Source organism: Mobula birostris, chromosome 6, assembly GCF_030028105.1.
Source record: "Mobula birostris isolate sMobBir1 chromosome 6, sMobBir1.hap1, whole genome shotgun sequence".
Taxonomy (NCBI): domain Eukaryota; kingdom Metazoa; phylum Chordata; class Chondrichthyes; order Myliobatiformes; family Myliobatidae; genus Mobula; species Mobula birostris.
Genome location: NC_092375.1, coordinates 65,265,155 through 65,290,331, shown reverse-complemented (window position 1 = coordinate 65,290,331; position 25,177 = coordinate 65,265,155). Strand labels below are relative to the sequence as shown.

The window sequence follows — 25,177 nt, the reverse complement described above, 5'->3', positions numbered from 1 at the left end:
TTTATTTTCCTTTTATAAAAATATATATTTGTATGATTGTAAGTTCCCAAGGATACTTTTTTGCTTGACTGTGCTTGCTTTTGTACAAATTGAATTACTAATTTTTTGAAAGGTAAAATACTATTGATGACAGCTTTATTTTTTATCACAAAATGCTTAAAATCATTTCCTATGAGTACTGGGCAGTGCACTTAGCCATTCTGCTTCAACTTTTGTTCTCTTCTCACTTTGAGTGACAGTTCCTGAATTTCCTCTGTCAACGGTACCAATGACATATCTTAAGAAAAGGCGTGTGTACACTTCCTTATGCCCATTGTCTCTGAGCTCTAAACTGCTCTTTATCCTGCATTTTTTGTCGCTGAGCTATAAATGTGAAAGGAATTTGAAACCCTGTCAGTGTTTTGATTGGAGCTACATTAAATCAGTGCTGAGGCAGATTGTGGAGTATTTAGATTTGAACTGACAGTATGCACTAGACACTTGCTATTCATCCATCCGCATGCTATAGAACCAATGTAATATCATCTCCTTTGATCCACAACCAAATATGAATTGTTGATCTGCAGATTTAGTTATCCCTAAATTGAAAGGGATTCTTTCCCTCAAATCACTGATGAAACAGTGTAAATGGATGGTTAATTTGATTCCTGAAATTACAGTCCTAATATATACAGAAGAGCACTGCTTTAGGCTCATGAAGCAGATCATTAAATCATACAACAAAATAAATTACTCATTAGGTGTCTCTTGAAAGGTATTCCTCTGCTGGAGATAATGGATAATGAGTTCAGATAACACAGCTTTTCTTAAGCTTTATCCTAAAATTGTGATCTATGATTTCAAATTCACTGTGCCTTAAACTGGAAAGTTTAGTTATTTCAATCACCCAAAAGATCAGCTCTGTATGGATGGAAGATTTTGTTTGTTTACGCTTGTTCACTATTGCATACCTTCAGCCATCAGGCACAAAAGCTCAAAATGAGGCAGCTCAGTTTGTTGGACCTCTGCTCGGTCCCTTAAAGAGCAATCCAGTTTTTTCTTTCCTTGCATGTTCTCTCTGTACCTGCCTCCTTTTTGCCTTGTGAATATTTATCCATTTCTCTTTAAAGGCCAGTATTCAATTTGCTGCCTTTCCAATCTCACCACTTGTTGAGTGAAAGCAAGTTTTTATGTTGTTTTGGTTCTGTTGCTAATAACCTTGCCAAATCCTGCACATCATTTATGAGAAAGGATCTGTTTGTCTTTTAAGTAAGGCACAGCGGAGCTTTTTTACAATGGTGCTGGGGAAGGCAGCAAATTTTAAGGGGCAGTTTATATGGATGCTCAAAATCATACACAGTTTTGCTGGAATAAATTGAGTTGAAACTGCTTCCAGCAAAAAGGTCAGCAATTCTGTGAAATAAAGTAAATGTAATTATCAAGAACAACTAACCATTTGCAGCAGTTTTTTTAAATTATAGCAAGTTCAGGTCATCTAGAAGTAAAAGCAGTAAATACAGGAGTTGCTGAGCAGGTCAGGCAGAATCTGTGGAGAAAGTAGGAAGAGTTAATGTTTCAGTTCATAGGGTCTTTCATCAGAACTGCACTGATGTGATCTGATTTGCTCTTGATTTTGTGCTGAGGTAAATTGTGAAGTTTGTCAAGGGGAGCACCTGCAGAGCCAGGTGAGTTGGCTGTGGATGTGACAAAGTTGGATAGACCTTTCAAAGGATAGCCCAGATATGATAAGCTGCACTGTGTGACTCCATGACTGTCAGCAGCACGGCAGTCACGATAGGGTATTATAAATGATAAATTTGTTTAATTTATTAGAGTGCAGCTTCCCTCCTGCCTTGCTGTGCTCCTTTGTTTGAACATGTGCCAAGAAAGCAAAGACAGCAGGCAGCATTTTATCACCTGTGCCTGGTAATTCATGCTGGAAATAAGTAGATGAGCAGCATACTCAAAATTATTCATAATTTTCAGAAAATTCTGCAGAGTTAATGACAAGCTACACTTCATGTTACTGTGAATTGCTTTTTAAATATATGAATGCATTCCATAATTTTAGAACTCGAGCCTGTCTGTCCCAGACACTTAATCCCAGGCTCTGAAGTCAATTTGTTAAAGAATTGCATGCTTCGACCTTTGAACTTGGGCTTTTCTCTTTGGCATCTTCATTCCTCCAGTTCAAATCCTTTGATGTTTTATCTGTTATTTATGTTAATGGAAATGTTTCTACTATTAATGTCTTTGGTTTTCTTTCATCAAAAGTTCTGGAATGTATTTGGTTTAGCTTCATTTCAGTACATTGAAGGGAATTGAATTTATGTTTATCAGAACTATCAGCAATAGACATGCATGTTAAAAACTTGCAGGTAAATATAATTATAGGAGATCAGATATAATTATTCAATTCAAATAAATGAATGGAGTAAATAACATTGATGACACTGAACTTTGCCTCAGCTATCTTTCCAGTTTAACTTAAGCCTCCAAATTGTTAGTGTTTGTCCCATGAGCAGGCAGCTTTTTCAGCAACCAAGTAACTGAAATAGTGAACCCATTGTCTTTGGCCCATCAAACAAACAAAATTTTCTGGTCACCAACTTTATCCATCTCCTTGTTCTAGCATTCCTAGCATTTGTGCATTGTTACCTTGTTGTAAACAGAAGGTCTTTTTCTCAATTGCAGACCTGCCTCATCCCCACAGTTGTCACATGATGATACTCATTCTCGAATTGAACATTATGCTAGCAGGTAAGAGACAAAATGATGCACCATTTTCATTGTATGTGTATCTCAGCAAAGAAAGTTTGTTAGTTTTTCATTCCCTGTGATGCTGTGCAGTGAAAATCTTTTGAACAAAATGACTTCAATACACTTCCTTTGGTTAGTTTTCCAATATCACGACATTTGTCGCTATTATAATGAAGTACCTAAATATGTTTTAATGGAGGGTACCAGAACAGCAGGAGGTAATTTATTCTGTTGAGTGCACTCTGCTATTCATGGCTGGTCTATATTTCGACTCCATTCACCTGCCATTCCTCGATATCCCTAGCAATGATGCTTGTCAAACATTTGAATGGACTATAGAAGAAAATCTCGCAGGGATATTTGCAGCTCAGAGATCAATGTGGTTGATCTGTCATTGTGGGGCTCTAAACAGCTTTAAGTACTGGCGATAAGACTGGGTCACATTTCAGTCATGAAAGGAATGCAGATTACTGGCAATCAGTAGCTTAAGAATAATTCTTTGAGACAAATTGGTGTCATTAAATGCCAATGGAAAATCATACAATGTTGGACTGGCAACACCATTTGAAGAATGACCCTGTCACTTGGATTCAGTGCCAGAAAACACTAGAACCCCTTCGGTCAGCAAATCCAAGAGTTAAGTGCAAAGGGAACATAGAAGAATTCTGCATAAGACTGGCCATTCAGCCTATGATGTCAATCTTAATGCTATAGCCTCCCATTGTCCTTGAAGAATTTGTTTAAAACCCTGGTTTAAAAAATTAAAGTAATTTAATAGCTGGCATCAAGTCATGTTCTCACAACTTAAAACAAAAATCGTAGGTATAAGTGAACAATACCACTTAAATCTCAGAGGAATGGCAATATTTTGAAATATAATTATTCATCTTACATTGATGAGACATGTTAGAAGGTGCATGATTCTCTGAATTAATGTCAGTTCAAATACTACTCAGATGGAAACTTGGTGTTAAGCAACTCCAGTTTTTAGATTTGGTTGTAATGCTGTCGCAGGATTAGGAGACTTCAGTTGTTGAACAGAACTTGGAGAGGGGAAGCATGCAATATGTCAAGTACTCTGTATATTTTCACTTTAACTTTCAAAAGTAGTGAGTACAATTCTGGGTTCAAGAAAATGTCAACTTCTTGTCCAAAGGGTTCATTAACAATCAGTTAGTAACTGGGAATTTTCAATTGTCTATCTGATTTGCATCATGGGACTGACTCACGGTGAGCAAAAACAACCAATTGTGAGAAGTCAAAGAATTATCTGCACATAAAAATGCTGTTCAGCCCCCGCTTGCAGTTCATGTAAATGCAAAGAAAATTTTACGAATATTCTGCTCTTCCCTTTTCCCCACATCTCCCAAATACCCACAGTTCTTTTTAGTCAGAACTTGTACCAAACAATCATATATTCCACTGGTTCCTGACATGTTATGTAGTCCTCACTTGACTCGATTCCAGTTATTGAATGTAGCCTATGGAGACTTCACAGCAGGCACGGACCACAGAATATGGAGACAGCACTTGGGAGAAAGATGATCCACGTGAAGGAGGAGGCAGTGCTGGCAGTTAATAGGATGTCCAAAGCTTACAGATCTCATTGAGATACTTGTTAAATGTTATCAATAGTTTCTTATCTTTCATTGCAGTAGGTGTTTCAGCCACTTTGGAATAAGCTAAGAGCTCAGCTAAGAGATACCTACCGCTGTGCCTGTGAACCAATGATTTGCAGTGTGTTGCAGCAGACTTTCTTCCACTTATCTGCTTGCTGTTTTTATTTCTATATATTCTTATAATGTAGAGGGATTTCATTTTGGTTCATCAAGGTTATGCCACAGTGCAACCCCACTAGTTTTCCCTGCCTTTCAGTCAGCCCAATGGCCCGGCTCACTGATGATCATGGCAAGGAAGTGCAGCTCCTTCTTAGCCTTTGCCTGGTCGAGCATTGGAAAGGCACAGGGAAGAGAAGGTAAGGGAGTCGTGATAAATGGAAAATAGGAGTTGCAATTACAAATATCATTTAAGGATGAGTTCTCTGTTGCCATTGTAGGCTGTTTCTCCACTTCCTCCACCTTGTTCCATTTTCTGCTCCTCAGCTGCCCACAGTACAATTGGTAGTACAGCTTTATGTGGAAGAAAAATTTTGGGTGGACATGGCTTCCTGTTGTCTGCCCTTCCTCCTCCTCCTCTTCCAAGGAGCTTTTCTTCTCTGCTCTTACAAAAATTTCAATTCCACAGGGAATGCCAGTTAATACATTCATATCTTTATCAGGCTGGTACATCCAGAACCCTTCAGACTTGTCTCACGTCTCCCTCTTGACCTTTGCAACTTGAAACAACTGTAAAAAAAAAACAGCAAGACACTTGTCAGATTGCAGCAACAACTGGACAAAACCCACCATCTTGTAAATACTGGGAGATCCTTTCAAATCATCCTGGAGGGGTCTTTCCAGCTGGTGTGTGAGGTTGACGGAGATCATTTGCTGCCTATTGAATTCCAAAATGACAGTACATCAAGTCGGAATGGTTCACTATATGACATTGTGATCTTCCTGCCCTGTGCCCTGCTTGCACACATTCATTGTGTATGCGCAGATGCAACTGTATTCAAAATAGACATGCCACATTCAAGCTCTTGGCCACGTGTCGCACCCAAGGTATAAAACTATCAAGCCCAGGTTATATTTACCTTGTTACCTTGAGTGCCCATCTGCCCCAATTTATCCATGCTAAGTCTGGTGAGTACTGCATTTTAAAACACTAACATGATTGTTCGAAGAGTACATTGAGTACCAAAACTTTCAGATGTGATAAGTCATCTTCATTAAGTTGTGGAATTTATCATAACCTTATGTTTGCTAATTTTTGTATTGCAGGCTAGCAGAAATGGAAAACAGAAATGGATCTTATTTGAATGACAGCATTTCGCCAAATGAAAGCATGTATGTATTGAGTAATGTTTAGTTACTAGAGGTTTAATTTTTTTGAAGCCTTAGAACTATTGCATTTATTTTTTCTTCATTTAGGATGTACAAATTTTAATTTATGGCTTTTATGATTTGCCTTTGGAATTACTATTTTGGTGCAAATTATGCACGAAACATGCCAGATTATTGGTTACCAGAGGAAGTAAGTAAATAAGCAAGTTAAAAAATTAGTATTTATTTCTCTTGGATTCTCATCTATTTTCTTACATAGTCTGAACCAGATGCATATAACTAAGTCCATATTTAAGCAGTGAACTGTAAATGAGATGCAAATAACAGTATGTCATTAGAAACATTTTCTGTGATTTCCAATTAATTTTTACTCCTGCGTCTTCTCACATAAATTCAGAGCTACTAGGATTGAAAACCAACCAAGTCCTGTTAGTTCCCTGTTATTTTTGAGGGCTGTCTTTCTCTCTTTTATCATTGACTTTGGTTTCAGTTTTTGCAGTAAATGCTGTTAGGTAGTTGGCTTTCCCAGGGTCCACCCCTCCACAGGAAATCCAGATCGGCTCCATTTTGACAATTCTCTATGTTGTTTTTCAAACAGAGGAGAAACAGCCAAATGATGACAAGAATGTGTACATGTTGTTACAGAAGCATTGGTACCATGCACTTTCCTTGGTTATACAACATGCTGTGATGGAGCTCAGCTTCACATCCCACAGGCCATTCCTTACCATTTGACGGGTAGATGCAGCTGCTTTTCACATCTTCCCATGCACTCATTCTAACTTTCTACTGGGCTGACAGATAATTCAGAGTGAGGTCAACAACACAAAGAAACAATTGGCTGGAAATCTGAACCATCATCAAGGTACGGTGGGGGGGGGGGGTACTCAGCAGGTCAGGCAGCATCTGTGGAAGGGGAAATCTTTGCATCTGTTTGAAGATCCGAAATGTTGAATGTCTCTCTGTTCACAGATGCTGCTTGACCTGCTGAATTTTTCCATTTTTTTTGAATTGGTTACATTATTTGGTGGAGAAATGCAATCAGCAGTGACAGCAAGACAGTGCAGCATCACCTTGTAGAGGGGCCAGACTTCTAAAGACCTCTTTAGTCATATTGCATCCATTAGATTAGTGCTCCTTTGCTCAACACTTTTCCTGCAATAACAGGAAAGCATTCTATTCTCAATACAAAGCTTGCAGATGGGCAGCAACATTGGATCATGTACATGCAAAATTGTTGTTCAGATCACTGTATGGATTCTTTCACTTAAAAATAGTCCACATTTTCATCTCGATATGAAATGGATCACTTCCTAACCCAGAAACACATGTTGGTGAAAAGATTTTGGAAGAGCAAGGCCTTAACCATCATTGGTGATCAGTTAATATGTTTACATGATAATCCTGATGTGTCTCAAGAGTTGTGCTGCCTGCAACACAGGTTATTTTATCGGGAACCCCTGTCATGGGGCCAGATGAGGAGACTCTAGCAGATCAGAATCACCAGCAATAAACAATCTGCTGGAGGAACTTAGTGCGTCAAGCAGCATCTGTTGGGGTGAGGCAGAAGGGAAGGGATTGTCTGTGTTTATGGTCAAAATTCTGCATAGATCCTGTTCCAATAGGGACATTTTTGATGGAGGGTTTCAGCCCGAATCAACAACAATTCTTCACCTTTCCCCTCCCCTCCTGTTAAATTCTTCCAGCAGGTTATTTGTTATTCTTGATTCCAATGCCTGCAGACTCTTGTGTCTTGATCAAAGTCTGGTACTTGAAATTGTGAAGGCGAACCCATTCTAAACCACAAGAGACATTGACATGACTTTGAAATGGGTAACTTTTTCTCAGTGACTTTGTGTAGTTTAAATTTTGCTTCCCTGCCTGTCCTTATCAGTGAATAAGAAAGTATGGAATTCATTTATGTCAGTGGAAGAAAGCTTCCATACCTTCCATGAACAATGACTTCATGCATCAAAGCTGCTGCAAGTTCATTGTGAAACCTGGTTTTGTGTGTGTGTGTACACCAAGTGACTCAGATCGCAATGTACCTTCTCAAAATTTCCTGCTGGTTATTTCTGGGATATGAAGGAAAGCTTCTGGTAGAAAACCTGTCATTATTCTGCAGGCTCTATGAATAACCATGTGCATCACTGCTAACCATGTCGTCACAGTCATAGACTCACTAAATGAAACTACTCATCATCTCACAGGGTGAACTCCTGCAGGGGCAAGGGGAGGGGCTGCCCGTTGCTTTCTTGACAGGCCAGCAATCATCTGCACCCAAACTGCAGGTTGTTCAGAGAATTCTAATGTTCTGAACATTATCTCCCAGAGTAGCAATCCATAGTTGCCAATGTCTATGCTAGTATTTTATGGCATGAAAGTGATGCTTTGTGTTTGCAGACAAGACGGTCACTATTTAGATCCCAAGCACTGTCAACACGGAGATTCAAACCCTCCAAACAGCAATCAGTTTTTCCTCATGAGCTGTTAGTTGTCATTGTTGATCTCTTATGGCCCTTAAATTCCTATGTTGATGTTAGTTGATGGCTGATGAAACCTATCTCTTATATGAATAAAGGTTGTCCTTCAAGCAACCCAGAGCATCTTACAGCCAAATCAATATTTTTTAAATGTTAGAAGGTTAATGGAGCAGTCCCGTTTGTTGTTATCCATGATCATATCTCAACTCCTTAGCAAATGCTGTATATGGTTAGTTGGTCCTGTGAAACACCTAATTATGGGCTTCATGTCTTGAAACAAATGGTTTTGGTTACTGAATCCCAACACCCAGTTGCTGCTTCAGTAATCTTCTGTCTATCTTAAAATTAGGACCATAGCTGTTCAAGTACTTGGTAGCTCCAGTTACAGCTGCCAATGCCACAGAACAATGGAGGCAACTTGAAGCTTTCATGGTGCATTAGAGCCAAATAATGAGCATAATGATCAAAAGGGAACGCCATGATTTGGAATTCTACAATTATTGCTAAATCCAAAAATATCATGTTATTTGGCTTACCACTCGCCAGATGTTAGCAAGGCCAACCACACCTGCACCTTGGCTTAAGTATACTGGGTGGACACCCCTTGATGCCTGCAAGCTTCTCAAACACTTAGAAACCCTGGAAAGATGTAGTTATAAACATCTTTCCAGGTCTTCAAAACCTCAACTTCAAAGTTCAAAGTAAGTTCAAAATCAGTATTTGTCACCATATGTTGCCGTGAGATTCATTTTCTTGCAGGAATTCACAGTAGAATAAAGAACACACAAAGACCAACATGCAAAATGTGCAAATGAAAACAAACTGTGTAAATACAAAAATAAGTAGATAAATAATACTGAGAACGTGAGCCCTTGAAAGTGAGTCCATAGATTGCGGAATTAGTTCAGTGTTGAGATGATTGAAGTTATCCGTGCTGGTTCAGGAGTTTGATGGTTGAAGGGTAATAACTGTTTCTGAACCTGGTGGTGTGGGACCAAAGGCTTCTGTACCTCCTTTCTGACAGCAGCAGTAAGAAGAGAGCATGGCCTGGATGGTGGGGTCCTAATTGATGGATGCTGCTTTCTTGTGGCGATGCCCCTTGTAGATGTGCTCGATGAGGAGAGCTTTACCCAAGATGGACTGGGCTGTATCCACTACTTATTGTAGGTTTTGCTGTTCTTGGGCATTGGTGTTTCCAGGTCACGATGCAACCAGTCAGAATACTCTTCACAGTGCATCTGTAGAAGTTTATCATTGTTTTATATGACAGCTGAATCTATGCAAACACCTAAGAAGGTAGAAGCACTGCTATGCCTTCTTTGTGAAGCACTTTAATGAGGACAGGCTCATGGGCCCCGGTTTCTTCTTCCTCTAGTCAATAATCAGCTCTTTGAATGAGGGTTGTTGTTGTGGCACCTTTCAACCAGATTTTCTATTTCCCTCCTATATGCCAATTCATCACCATGTTTGATTCAGCCAACAGCCTGGATGCGATGGGGAAAAAAAATTGTTAATTAGCAGTTCTGCCTCTGAAATCAACAACCTCTCCTTCTGTTTGCTTGTGAGTTTTGAGAGACTGTAGCAACTCGCAAAGATAGCTGTTCTTAGCTCTATAACTTCTGTCTCTCAGGAGAATGGGAGAAGAAAGTACCATCATCTCCGTATTTAACTCCAGTTAATTATCATTTCATTGTTATCATTTAGACAGGCAGGAATAAAACAGACTCAAATATTTGTTTGTGCTTTGTACTGTAGAAAATAAGCATCTGGAAATGAGACAGTGCTGCTTTAGATACTTGCCTTTATCCTCTTCTCTTCCTCCCACATTAAAGAAAGCTGTTTTATGTACAAAAGGAACTCTCGGTGAAGAGTTAAATTAGAGTCAAGGTTACAGATCATGTTTCTGAAGTTAAAAATAAGAGGTGTGATATGACACAAGATCAATTATAAGGATATGCTGAAACTTACAAATTGAGTAAGTTTCTGACAACGGGAATTTAAACAAAAGATCTTCGCAGGGCAGGGTTAAATGTCATTTGTCTATAGGCATTTGTCTTAACAGGGACATCGAAGCACTTAAGGTGATGCCCAAATCAGAGCAGACTGGAGTCTGAATCTTTCTTGTCCATAGAGCTGAACTATTCACTGTTTAAATTATCAGAGAGTACCTCCTCTAATCATATTCTTATTCCATGACTGCTGTTTTATCAGTGATGTGTAAATTGGATTGAAAAAAACATCTATCATGCGGATGTAAAAATATAACACTCCATTTTAACTCTAGTCTGCTGGGAGCTGCAAATCAGGTGGTGCAGTATCCAGTGCATGTTTTCATCTATCTCCCCACCGATTTCCTAAAGCAGCCCAAGGCAGGCTTAGGCTGGTAACCAGTTTGACTCTATCTCATTCCATGTAAAATAACTGCCATGCATTGAAGACTTCTGTTATCCTCTGAAACTTGGAGCAGCTCTACCAGTTCCTTAGTTCCCTATTTTCAGGAATTAGCAATGTTACCCTCAAAAAAATGGTTAGAGACGGACAGTCCTAATGCAGGATCTCAACCTGAAATGTCAACTTGCAGTTTTTGTTTCCACAGATGCTGCAATCCCTTGTATCTTCTAGTGTTCTGTTTCCCAGCCCTGCAATCCCTTGTGTCTAAAGAAGGGAATGATCATTTTGTTTACTTTAAGTGAAAAACATTGAGCTGTTTAGTTAAATCCTTCTGGATTGTCATCATTGCATTTCTCAGTATAATCCATTTTGGTGGTTCAGTGGATTTATTCAGCTCACAGACTAACCTGTCCAAAAAATTCAAGTGGCACCAGTATATCTATTGCTTTGTTACGCAGTCTTCCTTCCCTTGCACAGTGCACTAAGCTGAGCTTAATGTACTCAGTGTTTGAAATACGAATGCTGTGTGAATTGGTTGTTCTTGGATGGAATATAAACAGAGCAATGTAGTTGTGGTCAGGACAGGGGGCATCTCTCAGCCAACACAAACAGAAGTGCAGAGTTTTCACTGCTTGTTACACAGTTCCTGGCACATTCTCCTGATGAATTAGGTTTAGGAACATTTCTGAATGGATAATGAACCAACCCATGAACACTACCTCACTATTTTTTGCTTTCTTGCCTTAGTTATTTAATTTGAATTTTTCATATTTATTATTAATCTACAGTATTTTTAATGTATTGCTCAGTTAATGCTGCTGCAAAACATGACATATGTCAGTGATATTAAACATGATTTTGATTTCCGTATATATCAAAGATACAGTAATGTTGAGGCAATAGTCCTTAACATCCCTGTTGAGGTTATGCACCAGCAATAATTTTGTGTTAAAGAAAAATAAGAATGTTCTAGAGAGGTTAATTTGTTTAAAGTATTTTGATGATTGGTGGCAGAATTCTTCTGTAAGAGCACATCCTTTTCAAGCAATAGTTTTTCAGTTTCTGCAATTGACTGCAGCAAGCAAGGGAAGTCATGTCCTGTACTATAAATGTACGTTGCTAAGATTAATGTGAGTTGAATTGGTATTCCTGCCTGATAGGTTAATAAGTGAGCAACAAGATTTTATTTAGCGGTTTTCATTTTTCGCAAGCATACACACCAGTAAAATGTGTTGATTAATAGTCAGGAGTTAAGTGGCTGCACTTATACAAGATTGTTAGTTACTGCTGATTCACAAATTGTCTCATTACATCAGCAGTACTTTCAGGATGCGTTAGGACCTATCGGGATTTAATTGTGTAATTTTATTTTTCTGTTTCACATTAAAGTCAGTCAATTATATTAGGATCTAGAATATAGAAAAATACAGCACAGGGACCTCAGGCTCTCTACAATGCTTCTGAAGGTCCTTTGGCTCACCATGTCTGTACCAACCATGATGCCAAATCAAGCGAACCCTGGCTGCCTGTGCATGATCAATATCCCTCTTTCTTATCTGGTCATGTGTTTGTCTAAATGCCTTTAAAATGTATCTCTTTCTTCCACCTCCTTGGCACCAAGTTCCAGGCTCCGAATACTCCACAGGTTTAAAAAAAAACTTGCCTTATGATTTTCCTTTAAATGGTTTCTCTCTCATCTTAAATCTATGCCTACAGGTATCTGTCATCCCCAGCCTGGGAAAAAGATTCCTGGCTATGTAGTCTATTATCTCTCATAAGTTTATATATTTGTGTCTGGTTATCTCTCAATCCTCCTGAGAGAAAAGCAAACAAAATTTGTCCAGCCTCCTGTTTTGGTGGTTAGTTTTTAATCCTGGTGAACCTGTTCTGCAGTCTCATCCTAGGCTCCACAGACCCTTTGCTTAATGGTAATGGTTCATGTAATAAAAACAGTTGGGAACCCCTGCTCTGAAGCCTCCATTTCCTTCCTGTAAAGCAGCCACCAGAATAGCACACAATATTCCAAATGTGGGCTTAACAGTGTGGCTTGCCAACTTGCCCCAGCTAACAATGATGAACATGCTCGTATGCCTTCACTAACACTGCACCCACTTGTGTTGCTAGTTTCGGGAAACTATGGACGTGCCGTATGATCACTCTCCACAATGCTTCTGAGGGTCCTGCTATTTACAGTGTTCAGGGGCTCCTCGAGACTTAACGGAAATCTGATTTGTGCAGATACTCCCAAACAGTTGTATATATGTAAAAGAAAACAATATCACAGTGAAAACAAGCTGCCAGTTGCACTTGATCATAGATGTTCATCATACAGCCTTCAAAGTTTAAAATAACATTAAATAATTTATGCAAAAGATGCCTCTGCTGGCACTCTGACTCTTTTATGACCACGTCTGCTGTGATTGGCTGCAAATGATTCGCCCACTTGTTTTCCCTTACTGAGAAATTGTTCATTTCCAAATTGAGGGAAAAGTCGGTTTCTGGACATTTCTCAGAAAATGGAACCCTAATGTCACCCAGGGAGTTCCTGAACATTCCTCTTGAAAATGATCTCCAACATGCAACACCTCTCACACGTCTGGATTAAACTGTTGCCTGTCATTTCTCTGCCCAAATTTCCACTGGTCAATTTCCTGCACTCTCCTTTGATAACCTTCCTCCTGCTTTGAAAGGGAGAAGATCCCTGCTGCACCCGGTGACCCTGTTATCTCTGAATTGGAGGCTGATATCAGGCTGTCTTTCAGGAGGGTGAACCCTCTGAAGGTGGCAGGCCCTATTGGAGTACCTGGCAAAGCTCTGATTACCTGTGCCAACCAACTGGTGGGTGTATTCAAGGACATTTTCAACCTCATTGCTACGGTCAGAAGTTCCCATCTGGTTCTAAAAGGCCACTGCCCAAGAAGAGTAGTGTGAGCTGCCTATCCTCCAGTAGCACTCACATCTACAGTGATGAAATGCTTTGAGAAGGATGGTCATGGCCAGAATCATCTCCATCCTCAGCAACACCTGGATCCACTGCAATTTGCCTATTGCCACAATAGGTCTGCAGCAGAGGTGATCTCGGTGACTCTTCACACAGCCTTAGATCACCTGGACAATATGGACATTGATATCAGGATGTTGTTCGTTGACTATAGCTCTGCGTTTAACACCACCATTCCTACAGTCCTGATTGATAAGCTACAGAACCTGGGCTTCTGCACCTCCCTCTGCAATTGGATCTTCGACTTGCTAACCGGAAGACCACAATCTTTGCGGATTGGTATTAATATTTCCTTCTTGCTGAGGATCAACACCGGTGCACCTCATGGATGTGTGCTTAGCCCACTGCTCTACTCTCTCTATATCCATGACTGAGTGGCTAGGCATAGGTTAAATGCCATCTATAAATTTACTGATGCTACAACCATTGTTGGCAGAATCTCAGATGGAGCAAGCTATACGAGCTAGTTGAGTGGTGTCACAGCAACAGCCTTGTACTCAACATCAATAAGACCAAAGAGCTGATTGTGGACTTCAGAAAGGGTAGGATGAGGGAACATGAACTAATCTTCATACAGGGATCAGAAGTGGAGAGAGTGAGCAATTTCAAGTTTCTGGGTGTCAAGATCTCTGAGGATCTAACATATCGATGCAGTTATAAAGAAGGCAAGGCAGCAGCTATATTTCATTTGGAGTTTGAGGAGATTTGGTTTGTCACCTAAGACACTTGAAATCTTCTATAGATATACCATGGAGAGCATTTTGACAGACTGCATCACTGTCTGGTATGGGGTGGGGGTGTCTACTGGGCAAGATGAACAGAAGCTATAGAAGGTTGTAAGATTAGTCAGCTCCATCTTGGGAACTAGTCTCCATTGCATCGAAGACATCTTCAAGGGGCGGTGCCTCAGAAAGGCAGCGCCCATCATTAAAGACCCCCATCATCCAGGATCTCACTGTTACCGTCAAGCAGGAAATACAGAAGGCACACACTCAAGCATTCAGGAACAGCTTTTCCCCCTCTGCCATCTGATTCCTATTTTTAACTTTAATACACATTTTTTTTACTGTAATTGATTTATATTTTCTATATTATCATTGTACAGCTGCCACTAAATTAACAATTTTCACAACATAAGCTGGTGGTACTAAACCTGATTGCGATTCTGAAGTCCACCAATTTACATGTCCTCTGCAGACTTAGTAATACATTGCCAACTGTTAACAGAGTCCAGACACAAAAACTCTTCCTTTAACTATTGATTAAGGTACAATGACTAGTCTGAACATTATGAGTTCTGAAAATTAATCTGAAATTAACTACTGTTCTGTTTAATTGCTGCAGTTCCTCCAAGAAAATAATCCCTCTGATAGATACTGCTGGAGTGTTCTTTTAAACTCTTAGGTTTGTTCTTGAAAAGAACTTTTTCATACTTTTTATCAGTTGTGACTTCAGACTACCAGTATCTTTGTGAATGCTGTTAGGGTTTTGTAAACAAGTCCTGACATGAGATACAAGCTGAACAATTGCCCCTGACCTCATTCTACAGAGCATATAATTTTATGTTGTAGTTTTGAGGAGATTGGGAATCTGAAGACGCAGTGTATCATTATCACAGTCACATGGGGCCTGTTGAGGCCAGCAGTGTTTAGACACACGAGAGAGACTGCAGATGCTAGAACCTGAAGCAACACAGAGTACTGGAGGCAGTCAGCAGTACAGGCAGCAACTGAGGAGGGAAATGGACAGTCAATGTTTCTTCTTGAAACCCTTCATCTGGACTGCTTCATTCCATGTAAAGGTACAGTACTCCATAGATCCTGCCTAACTAGCTGAGCTCCTCTAGTGCTTTGAATGTTCATACACACTGTCACTTCCACAGGCCTGTCCAGGCTTTGACCACCAGGGCCAGGTCACTTCATTTGCATAATGCGTGGCATACCCTTGATTATCATGTTACACAATTGGTGGCGGGCACAACATCAGCAGGTCAGGGGCAGGTGGTTTAATTTGAGTTGAGCCACGAATTTGAGAGGAGCACCGGAAGAACCAGGGAAGAGGGTGCGACTGGCCTTGACTCACTTCATGGGCAAGTAGAGGAAATTTGATAATGTATTCTTATGGCCTGGCATTTGGTGTCCGTCAACGTTGGAGTCTTCAGTCACATTATGGATATGCACTGTTTTTGCAACTTTTCTCAGATCATCACTGAACTGCAGTGAACTACTGCAGCTGCCTTGCTCTCTGGCCCCTCAGCGGCCAGCACGTTCCAAATTCCAGGAGTCGTTAGCCACTCATCAAGGTCAGCTGCTGTTCTTTAGGTGCAATTGTAACATTGTTCAACCATAGCAGGCCATTCAATCCATCCAGAATACATTGACACCTCTTTCCACTGGAAGTACTGTCACGGCATTGTCTGTTTCTTGTTACATAAGTGATTTGTACTCCTTTCTTGCTGCCGATTACACCACTGGTGTTCAGGGCAGCAATAAAGGTCTGTACCTGGCCACTCAGATGTAGAAAGATTCTTCATTGCTCTTGCTGTAACGGTTTTATTTTATAAGCCAGGGTTGTTAGCCCTGAGATGAGCCCTTGAGCCTGGAGGACCGGTGAACCACTCTGTCTGGCCTCTACCCTTTGACCTGTTCAGCATGACCCTGCCAAGAGCCAAAGCATAAAGCCCTGACTCCAGCCAACATAGCTGTCTGGGCCATTGAGGCACCAAAGCCTCCAAACCACAGCAAGGTTGTGATCCTCTTAAAGGACATGTACTCCACTAGCACATAATTTTGCAAAGCTCCATTTAATGTTCAAAAATTCATTCATCATCTTTACACTTCCTGCTGGAGTAATTACTTCAAGGTATAACCTGCTGAAGATCTTAGAAGTTCAGTAATCTTATGCGATGAGGTAAAAAATGTTTTATTTTCACATAATACAAATGGAGAGGGAAAAAATAAAAAACGATGGTGAGACCTAGTTAAGAGATCCTAGTTGAAATTATTTAAAACCTTGAAATGGTGGTAGTTTTCTTTTTATGTCAGGTATGGGGAGCTTCTGCTAACAATGCAGTTTGAAATTAAATCTTGTGTTCTGAGCATTTTTGTGATCATTTATACCAGTAATGGAGAAAATTTGCACAGTGTGCAGTCTATTTTTAATATTCAGTTTAAGCCCCCTGTTCGTGCTCCAAGACTCTTTATTACTTTATCCTGAATGTCTAATATTCATATTGTTCTCTTTGTTTTGATTACTACAGAGATTACTGGTGCTGTGTCTTCAAATTTCCATCCTTCACCCTGTTGTATTCCTGAAACTTAGAATGTGGTTTGGTTACTGCAGTTAACAACCTTTCTCTGTCTGTGTGCCAAAAACATTTCTCTAGTCAGGAGGGTGGCACTGATTTGCACATGGCTTGCTGCTGATACTTGTCCAGATCATTAGCTGGAAAATAGTAAAGTCCAAAATGCCACCGTCAGAATTCAGAATTTACATTAATTTGCAGTTGCAATTACACAAATGCTGCTAGAACAGCTGATTTGACATTTCAAGATTGGGGAGATTCATTAATGTTTTCCTTCATTTATACTTGAATGATGGTGCAGAGAGCCATTTAAAGTTAATCTTTAAATTTACAAATGCACCTTTTTGTTTCGGACTTTAATTGCTCATGGGAATTCTATTAACAAATCTTCACCAGGCCAGAAGGGAGTACATGCAAGGCATTATACAAATGCAAGACATAAATACGATATTCTGCAGCTGCTGGAACTCTTGAACAACATGCACAAACTGCAAGAGCCATTGTTAATGTTGTAAGCTAAATTTTCCAGTAAGCAGTCTGCAATCATCACTAGCTTTACTCATCACCGCCTACCTAGTATGGATTTCCCTGAGAACTAAAAACACAGACATAAAGTATGCCCTCCCACAGTGTAAGTGTCGTCATGGAGGAAGCTATACAAGGTCCACCTACTAAATCAGGTTCTCACCCTGGGGTCTATGTCCCCTTGCTTAATGGTATTGGCATAAAAAAGGTTGAGATGCCATGTACTATATGGTCAAGGAAACTTTAGCAAGTAGCAAGATCATAGCCTGGTCAAATTAGATGATAGCTGTAAAAATAAAGTCTGCCTGTTTCCAAATAGCTCTGATGGTTCAAAACATTAAAAGATGATCAGATGATTAGAGGTGTAACAAATAAAAATGCATAAAATTGATATTAAAATAAGACAAAGACTTTTTAAAAGAAGTAATTAACTGGAAATCTTAACGTGGAAATGAATGGATAGGCTGCTAAAGGTTCATGTGGTGCAAATGATTCCCCCGTGGGAATTATCTGAACATTATGCTCCCTTGCACCGTAATCTTGGTCTTGCCTTCATTGACATGGACAAATGCCAGCAGTTACTTGTAAAACTGTTGCTGTTTTTTTTCCCCTGCAAATCCAGCCATTAGCCTGAGAACTCATGAGCTAAAAATGGGACTGATGGCGAACGTTATCACTTGGGTGTTTGTAACCTGCTGCCCCACACAGAAAGAGCTTCAGTAAATGGAACTTCAGATTTGATTGCTCAGCCCGACAACTAGTTTTGTCGCAAACACAAGAAAATCTGCAGATGCTGGAAATTCAAGCAACACACACAAAATGCTGGTGGAACGCAGCAGGCCAGGCAGCACCTATAGGAAGAAGTATGGTCGACGTTTTGGGTCGAGACCCTTCGTCAGGACTAACAGAAAAAAGAGATAGTAAGATATTTGAGAGGGGGAGGGGGAGATCCAAAATGATAGGAGAAGACAGGAGGGGGAGAGATGAAGCCAAGAGCTGGGAAGTTGATTGACAAAAGGGATACAAGGCTGGAGAAGGGGGAAGAGTCATAGGACGGAGGCCTTGGAAGAAAGAAAGGGGGAGGGGAGCACCAGAGGAAGATGGAGAACAGGCAAGGAGTTATTGTGAGAGAGAAAGAGGGGAAAAAAAGCACAAAAAAATTAGGGATGGGGTATGAAGGGGAGGAGGAGCATTAACTGAAGTTAGAGAAATCAATGTTCATGCCATCAGGTTGGAGGCTACTCAGTTTTGTCAGTTATTTTGAAATATTGAGCGTTTTTTGCAATATTAGCCCAAATGAGGCTTCAAGAGATTGCATAAAAACTGAGAGAAGTTGGGTTGGGGTTATTGTATGTAGCAGGACATCGCTACATTAGCACATCAAATTTTGCCACACCCTTTGATTAATTCTGGCTCACATTGAAAAAAGGAGGGTATGCAGTGAAATCAGAAAATGCTGGAAGCACTGAGAGCAGGTCAGGCAGCATCTTTAGAAAGAGAAACAGAATTACCTGCTAGTTAAAGACTCCGTATCGGAACCGTAAGGTTGGGTGAAGTTATGTGAATAAATACTGGAGCCTCTCTTTGTTCCAGTCTTGTGGCTAATTGGTATTCGTATTGCCATTTGATAGAACATGCAACAATTCACAACTTGATGGCAAGTGCTGATCAAAACAATTCAGTTTCAATGCAGTCTTAAAATTTGACTGTTTTCTTGAGCTCTGTGTGTAAAAGTTGTACAGAATTTGTGCCATGCTCACTTGAATTGTGGAAGAATATCAGCCAATATATTGCAATATTATTTTGCCTTTATGTCTGAATATGTCAATTTTATGGGTGGTTGTTCTCTTGCTGGTGGGTGTGAATGATTTACTGAATGTAATGCATAAAAATAACATAAGTTAATGAAAGTAACCCTGAGTCAATAGATATTACTTCATTCTTCCAGTGATTTGTCAACAGTAATGTTGACAAATAATATGTCAAATTAAGACATTTATACAATGACTTGAATATCATGAGAGATGTATGCCATCAGAATACCGTATTGCTCAGATGGTTAGGCTCTGTGTCTAAAAAGACTGAAAGTTTCTCACGTTTGTTACCACCTGCAGAGACTTCTATCGTATATGCTTTGGAATTTCACAGACCATCCTTAGGCACATGTAAAAAAAAAACCCTGTAAAGCAAAGGTGCTTTCAAAAAATAAAATGGCAAGTTTCTAAATATCAAGAAAAACTATAAAGAGCAGTAAAAACTAATCAAATAAATATTTGGTGTGACTACCCTTTGTCTTTAGAACAGCATCAATTCTTTTAGATACACAGTCGTGTAGTTTTATAAGAAAATCTGCTGGTAGGTTGTTCGGAGCGTCTTGAAGAATTTGCTGCAGTTCTTCTGCAGACTTCGACTGTTTCGCTTGCTTCTATCTCTCCAGGTAATACCAGGCAGCCTTTGATGGTGAGATCAGGGCTCTGTTGAAGTCACATTATCTATTGCAGAACTCCTTGTTCTTCTTTTCATTGAAGATAATTCTTTATGACCTTGGCCATGTATTTGGGGGTCATTGTCCTGCTGCAGAATGAAGTTGAGACCGATCAAATGCCTCTTTGATGTTATTGCATGATGGATAAGAATCTGCTTGTACTTCTCAGCATTGAGGATTCCATTAATTCTGACCAGATCACCAACTCCATTTGCGGAAATGCAGCCACAAACCTACATTGAACCTCCGCCGTGCTTCACTTTTGGCTGCAGACACTCATCCATGTAGCATTCTTCAGCTCTTTTACAAACTGCCTCCTATTTGAGCCAAAAGTTACAAATTTTGACTCATAAATCCAGAGCATTTGCTGCCATTGTTCAGCACCCTCATATTTGTGTTTTTGTGCGTAGGAGAGTTTCTTGGCTTTGTTTCGGCTTTGGAGGAAAGGCTTTTTGGCAGCACCTCTTCCATTAAGACCACTTCTAACAAGACTTCTCTGGAGTATAGAGGGGTATACGTGGGTTCCAGTGGTTTCTGTGAGTTCAGAGCTGATAGCAGTCTTGGGCATCTTCCGATTTAGAAGGGGCATCAGTTAGATGTATCTCTTGTCTGCTGCATCAAGTTTCCATGGCTGATTCTCAACCTCGCCTGTTTCTTTGTGCGTCTTCAGAAGAGCTTAAGCAGCACATCTTGAAATGTGTGACTGCCGCAAAATTTCTGCTTGAGAGAGACCCTGCTGATGCAGAATGACCACCTTGTGTTTTGTTGCTTTGGTCGCTCTTGTCATGGTGTAAAAATAAATGATTTGAAAATTAAACTGTCATACCAGCCACACCCTCACCTTTTATTTGATTGTACTTCACCCAGTTTGATTCCTTCTACACCCACCTCTGTTCCAGTTATCAATTTCGATCATTCATCTTTTGTCTTTGATCATTAGCACCTGTTTGTTATCTTTGTTTAATCATGCACTGGGCTCTATACCTACAAAGTAATCAAGCTTTTATTTAATATGTTACCTTTTTAACAAAATATGAACACTTCTGTAACATCTAATTTTTTGGAAAACCTTTGGAAATCTTGAAATTTGCTCTTTTCTACTGACACATGAATGCAGAAGACAAAAATAAACATCTAAAACACAACTTTATTAAAAATATGGAGTGCCTAAGACATGCACAGCACTGTACACCTTGATATTTGACCTTGTTTGCATGTCTCAGGATTTTAACAGAATTGTACAAGGCCACTGTGATTCTCAATTTATCCGTTCTCGGTTTTAAGGACGTGGAGCAGGAATTTTATTGCCAGTGGATCAGCTGCCCACTTTCATAAAGCTTATTTTGTTTTCTCAGCAAAGTACAAATCAAAAGGTGTGCATAAAGTTGGCATTTCTGGGCAATATAAATCAATGCTTCTCAAACTTGGTGCAGGTGAAAACTTGGCCTATGACACACCCAGCAGGTTAGAATTCATTGAACGTTCAAAGCTTAACTATGTGAAGTGTGACCTTTTATAGAATTCTCAGACTCTGTCTCATTTGTGTTCAAGTGTGGGTTTTGTGACTGTAGTTTCCCACTCACAAGTGATTAATCCACTCTGCACCATTGTCACTGAAAGCCAGTTTGACTTTGGTCAAGTGTAGACTATTTTTTTTTCCTAACTGCAGTCTGAAACACTGCCTGGCACAAATGGATAAAGCAGAGATTGTAGAGGATGAGGAGGAACCACTGCTCTCCTTACCCAAAGGTCACACTCACATGCATCAGAAGTATTCAGATGGAGGTTGGGCAATTATATTTAAGGGACTGTCACAAAAAATATACAATGAAGCTTTGTTTCCCATTTTGTTCCAAACTTTGAAGATGTTTCATCAGATTCTGCATCCCATCTTTAAAAATGTAACATGCATTTGGGGGGAGATCATCTGAAAGCAAGTGCTATGTGAAAATGCTTTGATGTCTTTTGCTTTGCTTTGTATTGCAGAGATGATGAGCATCTGCTGATCCAACATTACTGCCAGAGTCTGAACCAGGAGTCACCACTGAGTCAGCCTCGGAGTCCTGCTCAAATCCTCATCTCCTTGGAGAGTGAAGAGAGGGGAGAGTTGGAAAGAATTCTAGCTGACCTGGAGGATGAAAACAGGTTAGAATACAGCAGAGAAGTACAATCCTTAGCCTAGACCTGGGGTTTCCAACCTTTTTTTATGTCAGGTTACATGACTTCTAGTTAACATTGCATGCACCTGTAAAATTTGCCGAACTCTTTAACAGCTGGAAGCACTAAGCTTCAGCCATCTCCTCCTTTGCTGTGGGTAGTGATTCTAAATTGATGTCTTGCTCTAAGATTATCACTTGATTCTTCGAGATCCTCATGGATAGTTTTCTGGGGTGCAGGTGAGTGGAAATATGCAGATTCAGGTGTAGTCCTGTATTTTTCTGGGCTGTTACTTGCTGAAATATTTAAACACACTTGTTCTCCAAGAACCTAGCACAGTGCACAGCAAAGTAATGTAGAAGTCTAACTGGATGTGATGGTTAATTTCTCTGTAGTTCCTTTATTTATTCAAAATAATACAGGCTTCATTATGCATGTTTTACATACTTGCAGAAAGCATCAGCAGAAACCTGGCATGAAAGAAAAGAGGCTGTAATAAACTGGCCTTGGAGGATGCATAAGATGACCCTGTCCGGCTAAAAATATGCCACACATTTCCATTGCTGCATTCAGATCTACCCGCCTCCCATTAATTACAGTTTTGAAATCTGTGTACATCATAATTCTCCCACTTGCCCATTTTGACTGCTTGCTTGTCTTGCAAGATATTCATTTTTTTTTACATGCTGATCAAAAAAAAAATGGTTCCTTTACTAAAACTGTAAGTGGCTATGAATGACAAACACTGTACTTTCAGGGCAGACTAAAGCATAGCGCAGTTGAAGTTGGACTTACCCAGAGAGTTGTTTCGTTATCACAACTGTCAGCTTTGAGTCTCGGCTAATGGTTGAACGTTAGCCCACCAATGCTTCACAAATATTGGCATGATCAGCACCTCTTTTGAGCTGTGTAATTATTAGGTTCACTTTATGTTCACAGTTGGTGAAGCATGCTTAGGTTTAATGGGATTCAGAAAGAACCAATTACTGGGAGTATTACTAGGCAGAAATTTTCTTCCAGCATTAGCCCTTTCCATTACTAACGCAGAAAGGAAATGGTCCTCCGCAAACCTAAGTTAGTTAATATACTTCCCGATTTCACTTCAGAACCCGAAATCTGATCAGCTTTATTGAAGTGTTTGTTTTATGTGAGGAGACTACCGTCTGAGCCAGGTTAAAATATTCCATCATTTTTTAAATAATACACTGTATATTAGGTTAAACTGAATAACCAAATAACTATTATTTTTAAAAAAGATACTTGGAATTCTTAATACGTACAGGCATCGGATCCATTTTTATTTTGTAAACTCCCCTCGGTTTGAGATTTGCACCCTTTGCCTTTTCAGAAACCTTCAGTCTGAGTATGAGAGGCTGAAGCAGCAGCACGATCACAAGGGCTTGTCTCCTTTGCCATCCCCTCCCGAGATGATGCCCATTTCACCACAGAGTCCCAGGGATGCCGAACTGATCGCTGAAGCCAAGCTGCTTCGTCAGCACAAAGGTCGCCTCGAGGCTAGGATGCAGATCCTGGAAGATCACAACAAGCAGCTGGAATCCCAGCTCCACAGACTGAGGCAGCTGCTGGAGCAGGTAAGGGAACCAGTGCCAGGGCTTGTAGAACCTGTCAGTCAACAGCAAAAAAAATACTGACTGAGCTTTCTGCACCTTGCTGTTTCCTTATTGTCATTTTCCTTTCTATTATTTATTTCCAGTAGCATGAGAACATGTCCAACAAAACGATAAATAATGTACATTGAGACCTGTGACAAAACTTTCAGTTTTAAGTGATTTTGCTTCAAACTTTTTTTTCCTAGTGAAAGCAGTTTGTGTCCTGCATAGGATGACTTTCAGTCACTATTGTAAACCAAAGCTGTTGTATTAATTAACAATGATAAGGATGTATGATGAGGTTATGTCTCCCAGCTCCCCTTTCTAATTGCTGTGGAGAGCAGTCTGGTTTCACTGTCCTGAGCAAACTGCTTTATAATCCCTTCAACAGATTGCACCTGATTTCACAAAGGTCCCAAAGGTCACCCAGAAGGTTCAGAAAGTCATGTCAGTTATTATTTTCCCCTCCAGCTCACAGAGTAATGAGTTGTGACTTGTTTTCCCTTCTTGTGTTCAGCCACAGGCAGAAGTCAGAGTCAATGGTACTACAGTCTCCTCCCCTTCTACTTCCTCGCAAAGATCAGACAGCAGCCAGCCAGTGCTACTGCATGGAGTTGGCAGTCAGACTTCAGGAATAGTGGGTAAGAAACAATCACAGCAACACTGATGACAGGATGAAAATGGGATGCTGTAGATACAAAAGGTGCATTTTTAGTCTCCTGTAAGCACTTTACAGTTTTTAAGTGTAGGAAAAATAACAGGCAAAAAAAGACAACAATGAAAGGAGCTGTTGTTGCTTGAATATTGCTATTTTGAATTCTTGTTCATTTCAATATATAAGTGGGAGTTTGTACTTTTTTTGTTGTCCTTTTATCTGTAAGCTAATTTAAATCTTGCCTCCGTAGACATGGCTTTTAAAAAAGATAATGACTCCAGCAAGGAAAGCACACCAGCGAAGTCCAGTCACATTCAGGTTGAGAGTTCTCAACTTCCTATTTTGTCTACTTTTTCATTGAGAAAGGATGTTTATTTTTGCGAGAACTTGGCATTCACCAAATAAAGGCCCAAAGGTACCCTGTAGTCACATGCACAGAGATAGACAATGGATGTGTGCTTTTAATTGGGGGCAGAGAGCATAACCAATTTTGGAGCTGGGCAGCAAACACCTCTGTGGGTGACATTGAAGAATACAGGTAACTAAAGTGAAGTATTGAGATCAAGTTCATTATCGCTACATGTGATCTCACACCACTGAGTTGCATAGAAGTGATGATGGTGAGGGTAGTCATCAGACTGCAAGACCACAAAGGAACATTATGCAAGCGATGTGCATGACACTGTTTTTGTTACTTTGGGCCAACTCCTGTTAGGTCCCAGACACCCCTCGTTCCTTTTCCTACTGTCACAGCTTTGGTCAAGGACGAAGCAAAATCGTGATACAACATCAGGGGTTGCTTATGATGCTGGAAAGCCAGAATATCTTTGGATGGGGTTGTGTTGATGGTGACAGTGAAGTTAGAATGGAAGGTTAATGGTG

At 40.1% G+C, this 25,177-nt stretch overlaps 1 protein-coding gene across 17 annotated transcripts in view; it reads left to right on the top strand.

Annotated features, from left to right (window-relative positions):
- The window catches only part of dmd (dystrophin), a 1,961,093-nt gene that overhangs the window by 1,909,747 nt on the left and 26,169 nt on the right, over nt 1–25,177 (top strand). For all 17 annotated transcript variants that reach the window (XM_072260552.1, XM_072260560.1, XM_072260554.1 and 14 more), the window contains 5 exons: nt 2,674–2,739; nt 5,622–5,687; nt 21,860–22,018; nt 23,379–23,622; nt 24,158–24,281. In XM_072260552.1, coding sequence (XP_072116653.1) covers nt 2,674–2,739; nt 5,622–5,687; nt 21,860–22,018; nt 23,379–23,622; nt 24,158–24,281 — 659 coding nt within the window. The remainder of the gene's footprint in view (nt 1–2,673; nt 2,740–5,621; nt 5,688–21,859; nt 22,019–23,378; nt 23,623–24,157; nt 24,282–25,177) is intronic.